Source organism: Synchiropus splendidus, chromosome 14 (genome assembly GCF_027744825.2).
Source record: "Synchiropus splendidus isolate RoL2022-P1 chromosome 14, RoL_Sspl_1.0, whole genome shotgun sequence".
Classification (NCBI taxonomy): Eukaryota; Metazoa; Chordata; class Actinopteri; order Syngnathiformes; family Callionymidae; genus Synchiropus; species Synchiropus splendidus.
The window spans coordinates 21973588-21988914 of NC_071347.1; the positions used below are offsets into that span (position 1 = coordinate 21973588).

The 15327-nt window shown below is 45.7% G+C and overlaps 1 protein-coding gene across 4 annotated transcripts in view; it reads left to right on the top strand.

Annotated features, from left to right (window-relative positions):
• LOC128770650 (pleckstrin homology domain-containing family A member 7-like) overlaps window positions 1–15327 on the top strand; it is a 107205-nt gene that overhangs the window by 22146 nt on the left and 69732 nt on the right. Inside the window, exon 1 of one of the 4 annotated variants that reach the window (XM_053885362.1) lies at window positions 11182–14661. The exons of 2 other annotated variants lie outside the window; for them this stretch is intronic. Coding sequence is in view for 1 of the 2 variants with exons in the window: in XM_053885364.1 (XP_053741339.1) it covers window positions 14591–14661 (71 nt within the window). In the remaining variant the exon portion in view is untranslated. Of the gene's footprint in view, window positions 1–11181; window positions 14662–15327 lie in introns of those variants that run through there. One more of the 4 variants, XM_053885364.1, reaches the window with a different exon arrangement.

Genomic DNA, 15327 nt, shown 5'->3' on the forward strand with positions numbered 1-15327 from the left:
CGCTGCGTGGACACGGTGTGGAACCATGCTGCAAGGTTTGACTGTGGCCAGAAAACAGGATGAAAGAGAGTCAAAGTGACGCCGACACACCTCTGTCTCTCTCTACTGATTATTCGCTGTGGAATTTGGACATGCGTATTATTAAATGGTCAACATGAGGCGCAGTCGAGAAGTCTGAGAACCTCCTCCCAGTTTACTGTACTCCTGTCCAGGGTGTCCCCCACCTCTCGCCCCAAGTGGCTGAGACTTTTTTCGTATTGGTCTGGGTTTCTAGTATTGATACTCAGATTGATCATTTTGATTACAAATTCATTGTCAATCCATGTGATCGGTATCGGTGATCTGCAGCAAAACCCTGCTCGGAGCATCCCTCGTTTCTAGGATGAACATTCCCACTGTACAGCATCCGTGTCTCCAAACACGCTGGTCTCGTTTCACAAATTCAATATTAGCATTAGCTTAAAGGCTGACCTTGAACATACACAATGTGTCAGAAGTCACTGGTCCTGTTTTTGCCTGTGTTGATTTAATGAGATACTCTCACTGGATGGGTACAACAGGAAAGACCAGCCTGAGTGACTCAGATGACATAACATGACATTAGTCATGTCTCTGATCTGAGTTTGGACTGGAAACTGTCCCGTCTGGATCACCTGACTCTGTAGCCCGTCAGTGCGGCTCAGCTCTAACATAGATTTTATTCTTCATGTTATTGAATAAAAGTGCCAGATCACTTGAAGGCTCTAAATGCCAGAACTGTTATTCACTCTCTTCCTGCAGGTTTCTCCGTCACACAGCTCCTCGGAGCTCCAGGTACCACTTGTGTGGCTTCCTGACGCGTCTGAACATATTCTCAGCTGTCTGCTGCGCAAACATACGATTATTTCTCTCTGAGTGGAAGTATATGGCACTTTAAGTACCAGGTTCTCCACTCCTGCCAGCATCTCTCAACGTCAACAGTCGGGACCATAAAGAGAGGTTGAGTCGCCCACATGATTCTGTCCATTACTTAACCTCTAGGTGTGCAGTGCGACTGCAGGTGTGAGTGACACGGACGTAGATTTTGCAGCCGGAGAACTGTGTTTTTCTCTACTGCTTCAAAACAGCATTCATTTTTAATGGAAGTGTTGGATTCAGATCGTACACATTTTGTTCTACAAGTTTTGAAATGTTGATATCATTATGTAAACGGGCAACACTGCGCTGGCTCTCATGTTGGCGGCGGGGACTTGTTCTGGGCTGCCTCAGTGACTGACTGGAGATGGTTCCCGGGGGCCTCCGACTTTGTCACTTTGAGCGTCTCTTGTGGGCAGAGAAATGTTTTCCTTTCTGAAGATGAACTCAATTATTCAGGAGGATTTATCTGGATGATTCTCCGCTGATATGACGGCAGCGCGCATCCCTGTGAAGCTGGAGTGTTTCTCCGCTCTGCTGCTTCAGAAGGTTTCTGATTGCTGTGGTGATGCTGGTTTTCCAGTGATGGGCAAACGCTTGTCTGACTGGAGTCTTTAGCCTTATTAACATTTTCTCATGTGAGTCACACAGGGGGTCTTATGTAATTGAAGACCTTGCTCTGTATTAGTATTTTCACAAATTGCTCTGAACTGTCTCAAACTCAAGGCGTGGGGCCCATTTTTGGACACTAAGGGATTTTATTTGTTTTTATTTTAGATCTTAAAGTGCCATAATTTCGGCACTGTAAGTCTCTACCCTATTCATGTGGTCTGCGCAGCTGATGTAACAAGGCTGGATTTTTACAGGCTAAAGATCAGCATGCTGCCAAATATTGATCCTTGTCACACCTAACCCATGAAATCACCAGTGTTTTATTGACCTTAAAGCACTCAAAATGCATGTTTTTGCCCGCATGTCCGCAGCTCCGCCCACAGAGCCGATCTCCTGGAGGAGCGGAGACGAGAAGCAGCAGCTGAGACTGGCTGTGGTGTCGGAACTTGGGAAATGCGAGCGAAAATGGAGCATTTCAAGCGCTTGAATGTCAATAAAAGCTGTGAGGAGTTGATGATTCCAGTTCAGAACATTGCTCAGATTGTTTCATGAGTCAGTCTCCATGCTGGAGCCCGTTTTCCAAACTATTTTAGAAGTGATCCTCATTCATTTTTAAGATGGATGCACCACTGACCTTTCAATGGCACAGACAGCACCACTGCACCCGCAGCTTATGGACTGCTGCGGCATATGGATGAATAAGATCTGTTTTCCTTCTTACATTTAGTGGGTGGGGCTAATAATCCGGAATTTACGGTACATGCAGCTGGCTTCAAACTAAATTTAATTGTAATTTCAGTTTCACCTGCAACTAGATCAGCACTGCATGTTGATATTGTTGTAATAATTAACAAAAAAAATATATTCCACTTGTCAAAAATGAATCTGTAAAATGGAGTGTTGCAAAGGTAGCAAACAAGGTAGAATGGTGTGTTCAGGTGCTGTCATAAATGTCTCCTTTAACAGTGGTCTCAAAATCGATTGACTCTACTTGGAGTCCTAGTGGTGGACCGTGCAACTGCATCCTGTGAGCTGCAAATGGCCTGTGACCTGCGAGTTTGAGATCCTGCTTTTGAACACTGTTTTTCTATCTCAGACATATGCCTGTCACACGAAAGAATATATTAAATTCAGCTTCATTAATTCTCATTTAGCAGAAACTGTGTGAATTCACCCCTTCACAGTTTCAGTTCCTCTCACCACACACACACACACACACACACACACACACACACACACACACACACACGTGAACACCCACAGTCTGCAGGGACACGATCAGTCATCCTTCTCCGTCAGTGAGTTTTCTTGACAGGCTGTCGACGTGCTGTCCAGCCTGTTTCATATTCAGTCTGTTACCCGGCGCCCGTGTGACTGAATCAGGTTACTAGTAAACAGTGAGGTGAAGCCACGTCCAGCCTCGGAGTTTGCACTGCTTTGTTTCTTAAAACACATTCAGCTGACGTGTTGATGAATGTGTCCGCTGATTATGGGGAGTATTAATTTGATGCCATCATAAACGTTAATTTGTCCATTCATCATCAGCAGATTTCCCCGGCTCTGACAGGCTGGGGTCACCCTGAACACGTTAGCAGTCGGGCAAGAAACCAACTTATGATTCACGCACAGAGAGGTTTAACTCAAAATCACGTGAAATTTATGATACTATGTTGGATTTGTCTTTTATCATTTATTATGTAATAAGCGAGATCACTGCCCAAATTTGACCCTAGTTATGGTGGGTTTCTTTCAATCCGGTATTAAAATAATACCGACAGTAATACCACTTCCTGTGCAGGTGATGTGATGTTTTGGGGTGAAATTGACAAGCAACATGGCGAAATACACATTAGTATTTTTTTAAAATCACATTTCTGACCAGTAGAATCTTGAATGTTTGTAAAGTGGAAAAGAATTTAATACAGTAGGATCTTGGAGTGTTGCACATGAGCATGTTAAGCACGTGCTCAGGTTTGTGAGTGTGATTGTGTTTTGCTGATGCAGTGTGAGCCGTCTCTGGACTGACAGATCAAGGCAAGAAAAGGTGCTTCAACTGAATTTCAAGTCAAAATAAATTCCGAACACTGGAGTCAAGTGTAAATAACTTGGCTGTTGCTGTATATTATTGTTATAAGTTTTCTAGCTGTCCTAGTGGTCTACTGTTGCTTATTAAAATTGCCCCCTTGTGGGCATGAGCCCACAATTACCTAATCTAGATTAGATAGTTTCACCAGGGTCTCTGCTACATGTTAAGTGTGCAGCACACCGGCATCTGAAAAATGATCGATGAAATGTCACACAATCAAATGTATTTATAGGAAGTGGAAACATCAAAACAAACGGATAACACACCCATCATGGCGGTTTTCAGCGCGTTTTCAACAAAAAAAAAAATCCCAAAAGAAACATCATAATGACTGAAGTCTGTTGCTTGTGGAACTCAAGTCGCGCATGCCAGCCGGAGGCATGAGGGGACGGACTGTGTGAGGACCACTGCAGAATAGAGAAAGATTTGCTTCTCATGATTAAGTAAATGTGTGAACATTACCTTCCGCTTCATTGTTTCTCTGTCCTATCGCTTATTTATTGGCTCTGTGTTTTCTGCTGCTGCCACAGTTTAAAAAAATCCATTTAGAAAGTCTGTATACCCAATTTAAGTGCTCCAATCACTGGCCTTCTTGGGACCCATGGTGAAAGAAAGAAACAAAATATCTGCCAAGATAACAAGTAAGCAGCACAAACAGACTAACCACCAGAGCAAGCGAGGTACAGGAGCTGGTGGCGGCTGCTGTGCCAGCCTGCCGCCTGTCTGAAGCTCGCCAGTACCTCGTGTTTTGGCTCGCTACTCGGAGCAAAGAAAGATCCACCAAGGCGCCACATTACTGCGTATATTTGCTGCAGACATTTCTACCTAATCTAAATGTCATTCTCCTAATTAAGGATGGCCATCTAATTATGACCAGCAGAGATTCCAGATAAGATGCTTCCAATATTATTTCCATTCAACTGAACAATGGGACTGAGTGAAATTGCGTCCAGCCGCAATCGAGTTTCGGGTGTTGGCTCTTGACAAGTGGTGAACCCGAAACAATTGAGATCTCTAATTATAAACCAGCACAAATGGGGAAATAAAGTCGGGGGACGAATCATAATTAGAGATTGTTTTTCATTGGGAGTTTTGACTGGACAAATTAATTTGGGGATTTCGCTGCTGAATATCGGGGCTGGCTAAGCTGCTGCCTGCTGATGAAGTTGTTTTGTGTCGGTGCTGAAGTGATGTCAGCTGCCGATGCCGTCTCTGTCTGTGACATCACCGCATGTTAATGCGTTTCAGAAATATTTACGCTAACTTCAGCCCCTCTGCTCTCATAGTGGACCGTGACATTTCCCTGGAGAACAAGTGGATAAATGGGCTCGGGAACATTGTGAAAATGGACATGAATATGAAGAGTGTCCCCACGAATCCTCTCGCCCTCCTCCACTGTGACTTTCTTTCTTTTGTCTCGCAGCGTTTTTCAGCGGCTCATTACGCAGCCTTGACCCAAAAACAGCCTCATTACTGCTGTCGGGTGTTTAACTGACCTATTCACAGTAAAGTAATGCCAAACTGTTTTGTTTACAGCCTCGCATCACTCTGTCCTTCTTGGTTTATTATGCAGCCATCAGCTGTGTCATTATGACCACTGACAGGGAACATTGACAACATGTTGTGGTCATCGTCAGTTGGGGGTAGGATGAAACAGGAAGTCAATGTTTACTGTGATGATCTGATGTTTGGGTCCTCAACCTTTGGGACTTTAAATCAATGCAGTCTTGCCTCATGAATTGAAAATGCGTGTGATGTTTCTCAGCTAATGTAGGTCAAGTGAGAGTGTGGTTTAACTTGAGTGGCGATGGCGAGGGATGCTGAGACTGTATAGTGGAGGGATGTAACAGTGTTAAACAGAGTAGTAACAGGGCCACTGATGCTCCCTTTGCGATCTTATCGTAACTGATCACATGCTTCCAAACATTCTTTACATTGATATTGCTGTTTACCTATATATCCACCAGGGGGAGCAGCCTAAACTCAAACGTTTATGGCAACAACAAACATAAACATAAACATCAACATATCGCCACTGGAGGACGGAGAATTTCCGCCATTGTTATGTATTCTTCGTGTCTTCTGAGAGCTATTTATAGGGTTGTGGTACTGCTCTGTTTTACCAGTATCTGTACGCTTTGTGGAGGAAATGAAGGGCTTGGGGCGCGGACAGAAGGCGCCTACCGTGTCCGGAGCGTTGAGCAGAAATGGGCCATAAGGGATGTAACAACACTGGTAGAGCAAGAACGCTGGTGTAGCTAACGTACGTCTGTTCATCAGAAATATTTGTTTCGCTAATGTCACGTCACATGGAAGATGTAACGTTGTGAATGGCCACTCTTTGCTGGAGGACTTGTGAGGGTTTAGCAACGTAGATGGTGGAAGAGTTCATGCAAAGATGAGTTTTTGAATGGTCTGACATTGCTTCACTAGGTTTAAAACCTAAATACCGTGACATTGTAGTTCATATCTAGATTATGCGTTTGAGACATGAATGTTTTGTGCTTTATACCTAGCGAAAGCAAGTAATGTTTGTATTGTAGCTTTTATCACATTTGTTGTCCCAAATTTGGTTATCATCTCTGGGCTCTCCATCTAGATCAGAGCTGTGGGGAAACTGACTTCAGAGAAATCTGCGATGGCCCTTTATTTTCTGCCGCTACTACAATAAGACCTAATTATTACGGACTGAAAAGAGACGTGGAAAAAAATGTTCCTGGAGTCAGACGAAGATGTGAGGAGGGAGATGAGATTTTATTCTGGCTCAGAAGATGGAGAGTGACATTGGTGAACTTGCAACTTCTGACCTGTGAGCTTCAGAGGAAATTACCAACACGACCAGAATTTTCATTCACGGTTCAACGCCGTGTTAAATTAATATTTTCTGACATTTGGGAGATGAAGTTGGCCACCGAGGCAGGCGGCCGTCTGTTTGACTTTGTGACAGGGTCATCTATCGATAAGTCCTTTTCGCATTCAGTTATTTTAAACAGATTTGACGCCTCTGAAGGCGAATCACTTGAAAATGGAATGTCAGGGAAAAAGATAAGACGACAGCGTTATGAAGTTTGTTTTTAGTAGAACCAGCAAGTGGTGGCCTTTTTATTCTTTTTATGAAACACTGTGTGTTGGGGAGCAGTGAACTGCTTGGAGCTGGGAGTCTGCATTCAGACTGGAGACCTGTTGGATTTGTTTAATTTAACTGCCAATCCATGATGAGGGAGTCTTTTCCAGGGTTCCCATGCACAGCTGTGCAGGCATGAAAGAAAGTTAGCTTTACGAGCTCTTACTCACTGCAGATGGATAATGCCGAACAATCGTCGCATCAGTAAAGACCAGATCAAAGACAAGGGTTAAATTGTAGCTTTTTGAGGCGTGAGTGCGAACGAGAGAGCGCGTCTTCGTGTTTGCAGCTTTGTGTCGGAAGAAGAGAATGTGGTCAAGGCAGCTGCCTTGGCAATATAGAGCTGCGCTTAGTGATAGGTAGATGAGGTATCATGAAACCGTACAGCACGGTTGAGGGAAGTGCCACAAGTGTAAGGTTCAAGTCCAAACATTTTACAGTTGACAGTTCCATCTGGTGGGGTCTGAAAATCAGGACACAGTTTCACGAAATCTCATCATCCTGTCAGTACTGTGTCACGAAACTGCATCAACACGTCAGTACTGTGTCATGAAACCTCATCAACCCTTCAGTACTGTGTTATGAAACCTTGTCAACCCTTCAGTACTGTGTCATGAAACTGCATCAACACGTCAGTACTGTGTCATGAAACGGCATCAACCCGTCAGTACTGTGTCATGAAACCTCATCTACCCATCGCTACCCTGAACCCTGAGGTCTTTGGAGCACAGACTGGAGAAACAACTGCGACTTCCTCACAAGTCCAAGACAACTCATTCTCTTGTTCCTGGGACACAAACATCCACCAACAGTAGCTGCTTAACATCTTGGGAGTGACAATGTGTTGCTGCTGGCGCATCCATTGAATACTGGGGGCCACCTTCCTTCCTACGACCGTTGTGATCCCCAATTCTTCCCTTGTTCCAGTGCTGAGAAAGGAAGGAACTCAGGACACGTCCAAAGCAAGATCCTTTCTTTACTGTTGTAGTACACAAATCAAGTTAATAATTAAGCTTAGACCCAGATATTATGGGATGGCAGACAGGACCTCCAGTTGGATGCATTATTTAGGCACTGCTAGTGTCTGGCTGTGTGCTGAAGGTCTCCTGCATGAGCAAGGTAATTATTTTCCTGCAAATTAAAAGGATAGAACGCATCAGAACGAAGGCACCTTCCACACAAAGCAGAGAGCTCATCGTCAGGACGAAAAGTATCACGTTGCTAATGCATTCATGGAGAGTTGCTGAGGAGGCAACAGCTTTTGAAGACATCTATTATATGTGGCTGAGAACATGAGCTCCGGTGAAAGATGAAATTGTAAGTCCCTATATGCAGGTGGAACCCTGTGATGTGGTTTGGAAACTACAGTATGTCTGTTACCATGATGTCCCTGAGCTCGAGCACCAACAGGAAGTGAGAATCCTGGCCGGGGCGTCAGTGAAGCCCTGTGGTGACACATTTTAGCTTTTGATGGGACGATGTGCTGCCTTAAGACACGATAAAGGGAATAATCTCTGAGGAGGAGTGTTGAAAGTGTGTGTGAGAGATAGATGGTAGGAGAAAGATAAAAGAGAGATTGAAGAATCTGGATCAAATATTTCCCTCAGGATGTTCATACATGCGCACACACACACACACACACACACACAGGAATCAATCCAGGAAGCAGAGCCGTTCTCAAGGCTGAGACTTTCTGGGATGATATATGGTGAATCTTTAATTCCGTCCAACAACACGGGCATCAGAGAAGGAGCAGAGTTCTTAATTCACCATAATCACAGTATTATGGCCTTTTAATTCTCCAGCTGCAGACATCGGGGACTCATGATGTGAATAGAGATGTGGAAGTTTAGTCCTCTTCTATCTCCACTATAGTCAGTCACGGCGCTCAGTTTTATCTCCTCCTTAAACTCAATGGCCTTAAACTTGTTGGTCATGTTTCAGATGTTGCAGCAACGCAACAATATCTATTTTTAAAAATGATTCCTGTACGTACCACTGTTGAAATTAGGGCTGCAGCTAACCACTATTTGGATGGTCACCTCATCGACCACTACTTTAATGATCAGTCGACTCATCGGCAGATGATGTGGATGGGTTGAGGAACATGCCAACGTGTCTGATCGAAGTGTTGTAAGTAGTCATTTAATAAACTGCATTTTATGTGTGATCCTATGTCGTTTTGAATCTTTATATTTGAATTTTAATGGCTCAGAATGTGGTGTGTACATATGTCCTTGGATGTGTGGGTTTGGTTTGGGATGGTTTCTGGGCCTCACCTGACTGCGGATTGTGCTTGTGCTTGATATTGAAATGCATCTGAGCTCAACAACATTTATTTAAAATATTCATGAAACACTTCTTTGCTGAATAATACTGCAAGCGTAGGATGAATATTACAAAACAGCGTCTTTAGGGATCTTCAAGGATGTTAGAAAATATTCTATTGTTCCCCTAGTGATGAAATTCACTCGACAAAGAGCATACTGCTCATGAAGGAGTGTGTAGGTGACGTGGTCCAGACGACTCTAGATGATCCTCATCCTCTGTAGTTACACGCTGTTGTCGTGGTCCAGCCATTGGCACTAACTGGATCAGTCCATTCTTGAGCTTGAGCCGTCTCTGTAGTCTTTGTCTGCTCCTCAGCACCCCAAAGAACAACGTGCTGATGAATGGTTGAACTTCTCCAGGAGTTTCCTGCTCCTGTTAAAGCTCTCTAGGAGGCCATGATCTGCTCCTGGATGCTGATGGTGGTTGGATCCTCCACAATCCTTCCACCAGCTGGTGAATTTGTCCAGTGCTCTGAACTCCACATTGTCTCCACCAATACTGCCCACGGTGGAAGAGATGGAGAACTTCTTGGATCGAAGTAAACTGGCATTTATAAGTAACCATGGCGACAGGTGAGGGAATGTTCAAAAATGGTCGACGTACTTCATGTAGTTTTCCACAGTCGTGTCTCATGCTGGAGAAAATGTTTGTCTGGTTCGGAGTGGTAATGGGGCAGTACAGTGGTTAGTTCTGCCGGTTTGAATCTGGAGACAACTCTGGATTTGGAATGGACCTGAGTCTGGTGTTGTTGATTCCTCTAGGCACTCTGGTTTCCTCCCTCCCAGAAAGGCGTGCTTAATGGGTGATGGACCCCCTTCTTTCACCCTGTGTGGCTGGGATTAGAGTCACCATGACCTGGCCTCTCCTGCTGCCTTAGGCAGACCTCCAACCAGCAGAAGCTGATGGTGTTCAAATGCTCTATGAAATGCAGGATTTTCATGTGTTTTCCACAAGCCCTCTGACTGTATGTGCTATTCCAGGATTGTCTGTTATTAATGTTGTCCATCACATCATTTAACCCCGAAATGTGGAATCATACTCTAAACGAAACCATTATATTTTAGAGGGGACCTTTGCCCTCTTAAAGTGTTCCCGTCCTCATTTTGGAAAAGGCTTTGTCTCAATTCATCTCTGTTGGATCGGCTCATTTTTCATGGCGGGACATGGAGCGTTTCCCATCAAGAGCCCTTCCTGAGTTCTGACCCGCTGTATGATTGATCAAGTTCCAGCAGACAAAACTAATATGGGAACCTAGCAGGCTGCGCCGCAGTGACAAATGAGGGAGAGTAGGATTGTCTTTAATAAAATGGCTCTGGCAGAAAGAGTGAGGAAGATTTAGCATCCCTCTCTGGCTGCTGCAACCGTCCACTCCGTCTTGTCCCTAAATCTTCTGGCATCAAATCGCTGTCTGGTCCAGCTCTTGTCTCTGACTCCTCTGATGACGTCACCAGGTTCTAGCCTGTGGGAAGTTTGCTGGCAAGATTCCTGGATGATGTATTTCCAGTTGCCCATGTGCAAACTGATGGTCTGTCTTAACACCGACCCTGGGATCTGAGCTGAGCTCAGTGGAGGCAGAAGATCTGAATATGTTGTCCGCCAGGTGGCCTTTTTCGCCTTTTGTGACGCATAGTTTATGATGATTTCATGTTCATGTCAGTTTGTTTTTGACGTTGACTGGGAGGTCAACCTCTATCACTTTCATGACGATGTTGTGTTAGGAGTTACACTGCCACCTGAAGGCCTGGTACATATGACATCGCTTCCAGTTGTTTTTCACAGAAAAATATTCATCAGAATATTCTGAATAACTTGAAAGTGAATAGCTGTGTTTGATCTACCTCTGAGTACTGCAGTTTCAGTCTTGAAGTTTTGCAGTCACGGATATTCACTAAAAGAAAACAAAACGGCGGCTTTACTTTTATGAGTTACTGTAAGCATAGCAACTACTTTGCACCAGGAGATAATGATTCCCAGAATTCAAGCAAAATGCTGCCCTTATTGTCGTTTTTGGCTTTTGTGTAGCTGGGTACCTACACTTTATGTATTACTGACTCATGAATCCAGATGTCGTCTTCAGTCATTCAGAATTATTTATTTTTTTAAACATGCAGGATCTTTGTTTCCGATTATTTATTTAACATGATGTATTTCTTATGAATTCACTTGTAAACAATAGACTTGCTGCCTTCATAATTCATCTCTGCTGCCGCTCTGTGGCCAGAAATGACTCAACGTCTCCGCCTCAGTGTGACAGCCGGCGTCTGCAGGCCTGAGGTGTGTTAGTCGTGTCTAGATGTTTGTACTCCCAAGTCAGTGATGGAAGGCTGCAGGCTGCAGCTGCCTGATAAGCTGAGCCAGCGGTCCAATCACTCTCTCGCCATCTCACCCACTGACACCTTTCACCTCCGCTGACAGCGGGGTGACGGCGTTCTCATGTCTGGCACACACACATATACACGTGTTGCTATGTGATGTGTGGAACTGCGCCTCTCTTGTTTCATGCGTCTGTGTGGGGGCGGAACGCTGAGCCGTCCACCTGCCACTTCAAAACGAGGATTGGAAAGACAAAAGAAGATGGAGGAAGGAAGTAAAGCACAGTCCCCTGTGTTGTTCCAGCTCTGATTAGATTGAGCTGGAATTAAATTTCTCTACAAATACGAGCAGCAGGAGGCGACAGGGCCACCTCCTTCCCGCCCTGCTCCTCGGCTCTATTCATCTCCCGGTTTCTTTGCAGCTCCTGCCAGATTCTCTTCCTACTTCCTTGCCTTGTTTATAATCAGGGGAGTTCTCCCTCATGAGCAGCTGCGGGATGCAATGACCCAATTAGACCACACGGTGTTCCTACAGGCCCGGCAGGCAGCTGCATCAGCAGGAAAACCCACACAAGAGGAGCGGGCTCGCAATGCGTCTCCTTCAGCAGATGCTGGAATGGTTGAAGTAAAGGAAGTGATGGGATGGGGGTCGAGGAGAGTCATCGGGGGGCCGTGATGACCCGAGTCCCCGTGACGGGAGATGATGAAGCCGTACAACCTTACTGTATCAGATTCTTAAAATGTAGCTCTACAAGAGGCTCCGACATACTGATGGAACGCTCAACCTGAACCAACAAGGAAGTTCACTCGTCTACCATTTTGGTGCCCAGATTCAAAGTGTGTCATATATTTTAGTGGTGTGTGTGTGTGACACCAGGAAGGTCCTTGGATTCAATAGCTTTGGTATAGATAGAAATAGATAGAAACGGGATAGGAGTGCTCATGGCTACACTGTAAAGATCGACTTTGATCATTAGATGGCAAAGAAAACACATCACCAACTCCCATAATGCGCTGCAGCAGTTCCTGTAACTGAGTCAATGGTTTGAACACAAGTTGTATTCCCGATTAAACAAGCTTGTGGCTGGATCTTTGATGTTCTTCTGGGTTCTCTACCCAGTGCTTTAGCAACGTAGCGCGCCCCCACTGGTGCGACTTAGACTTGCTGCTCTGGGTTTTCTGCTCTTTTTGTCAATATGCAATGAAGTGTGACTCGCAAGGTTTGTGCTCCCTCACCCGTCAGGCAGATGGAGGAGGACTACATCTTCTGTTTTGGAGGACAGCGCTGATCTCCTAATTCCCCACCTACCCCACCACCATCGGCAGACTCATGCCAGACACCCCCTACGCTGGGGAAATCCTGGCAGTCAAGCAAGCCTTCCGGTACATTGGTTGAGTCATAGGAAACGGGTGATCGAAATGTGACGACGATTCTTGATGGTACCAGAGATTAAACGCTATTGGCTATACAGTATAACTTCACAATATTGAAGTGTGACATCATTTACCTAGAGAAACAACTGCATTTTTAAAGTTTGAGGGGGGGTGTGACAATGCTTGTTTGGTCCTCCATTTCATGGTTCTCCTTAAAGGTCTACCTTAAAAGGCCGAGTCCTGTGTGACAGACGGTGTGGGAGTGCATTTACCCAGTGTTTGAGGCCCCCTATGCTACTAAAGCTCTGGGGAGAACCGTTCCGTGGTGCCCCAAATTCCTAGTTCAGCTGAGATCTTTTGTTTTTCAGATCCACTAGTTAGTGAAAGCGTTGTTAAACGTCTCACTGGAGAAGAGTTCCGTTCATAACAGTGACGCAAGCGGCTCGAAAAATTCATGAACACAGAGAGTGTGATGTTGGTGGAGCTCTGAGAGGAGTCAGTGAAGAGTATCGTTCTGTGAATACTTTATCAACGTTTTATTGCTTCACATCAGGAAGATTCTGTTTAAAGTCAATCTGGATTCACGACGGCGTTCTGCCCCCCGTCTACTCCCCCTGGTTACATGGGATTACGCGTCTGGACCTTGACCCATGTGAGCTGTCATCCGGCCAAGATTGAGGCTGCGTCACTCGGCCGTTCCCCAGGTGCAGCCTCTCTGTCCTTGTCGCGGGGTCACAGTGCTGCTGTGGCCCACCAAAGTCGCCGCCGTCTGAGACGAGACAGCAGGCTTCTCACCTGCAGGGTTCTCTAAAGGTCTGACTCACCAAGGCTTCCGGGAAAATCACAGTGACACTCTCAAGGCTAGAAACCGCTTTTGAATGAGCAGAAAATGGGCTCTCATTTCTGGTAAACAGATTTGGAACGGTCTTCTTTGAGAAGCGGCGCTATCTCTGAACTCCATCTGGCTGCTGGATGCAGTTTAATTAATTCTGGTGCGCTCTTGCTTGAATAATCAGCCGTCCCCAGCGGAGCTCACTTTGTCACCATCGACCCGAGTGGTGAGAGTCAGGTGTTTACACCGGCTCGGTCAGGCTCGCGCTTGCGTCTCCAATTACACTCCATCACAGTTTCATCCAGAGCACGGCATCGCCTCGGCGGCGCGTCCTGCTGGACCAGCGCGAGGCGGGAAAAGGAATCCAGCTGCTCTGTTTACCTCTCGCTCTCTCCCTCTGATACTTCCTGACTCGCTCCCCTCTCTCTCTCTGTGCTCAGTCATTTGCCGCTGCTGTTTGGTGAGGGTGGAAGCAGCGGTCGGGCAGCCAGGGTTTGCCTGAATTAGACTCTGGTGCCTGCACAGTTGGATTAACCAGCTCTTAGGAGGAAGCGGGGAATGTTGTTGCGAGAGGAGGAGGATTTTTGGGGCAGAGGAAGTTTGCAGAGAATGTTCTCCACATCTCCACATCTAGCGAGGATCGCTGGACGAGGGGAGTTCTGAGCTGTTTCACCTCAGAAACATCTGATCCTACCGACAGCCTTTGACGGGAGGATGGCTGGATTACACCCGTGATGTCATAACTCACCTGAGGCGGTCGTCTGACACTTTTTTTGAGTCTTTTGTGAAGGTGTGAGAGCCTTCAGTTCCAGGTGTGTAAACCACACCAGACTTGACTCACCTGACATCACTCCCACTTCGAACCCTCGGGCTACTTCCCTCCACATTCCTGACTCACGGCTCTGTCGCCATGGAGCGAGTCAAGAGGCCAGAGGGAAGACACTGATAGATGTGGCTCTCTAGAAATAGAAGACGGGAATAGAGACAGAAGCCTCTCGTGAAGCGTCGCCGCAGCAGGAAGCGCCATGTGGAATCAGTCGGGATACTGCAATCACTTCCCTCACACCGGGTATCCGTTCTACCACGAGCCCTGCAGGTAACCTGAAAACACCAGCTCTCTGCGGCGCCGTCACTTGTCTCACTCTCGCACATCGACCGCCGATTGTTAATCAAGGCGTCCCTCAGGGGGGCGCCGCTCTTGAGTAATTAAGCACAGTAATAACTTGATTGATTTAAGTGACCTGGTATTGGTGTTTCTATTTGAACGGTTTGTCAGCCTGCCACACCGACTTTTGATGTCGGTGTACGTGGTGAGAAGTTTGTCAATAATTCTTGCGGAATTTTACGCGTCTCTGCTTGAGTTACACATCGCCCTGTCACAGCGCCCCCTGTTACTGTCATCTCAGTTTTACATTGAAAATGAACTGAAAATCTACGTTTGAAGTGGTGGATTATTCATGGTGGATTATTAATATTGGAGAGTGTTCCAGGTCGGTTGATGCTTTAAACTTAATCGGGGAGAGTGGGTGGAGTCATTATTGGGTGGATGTGCTAACAAATGTGTGGGTTATTTCGTATAGGATCAGCGATGGAAGTACAAGCTGACGTCCGAGCTAGCATTAATGACCTTCGACCAATCTCCACTAGATCCATTAATATCGGAAGACTATTTTAAATTTCACTTTTCCGACTGTTATGGAGAAAAAATACTTATATACTATAAAGACAAGCGCTTCGCTTTCCTCTTGTACGACCGTCTTCG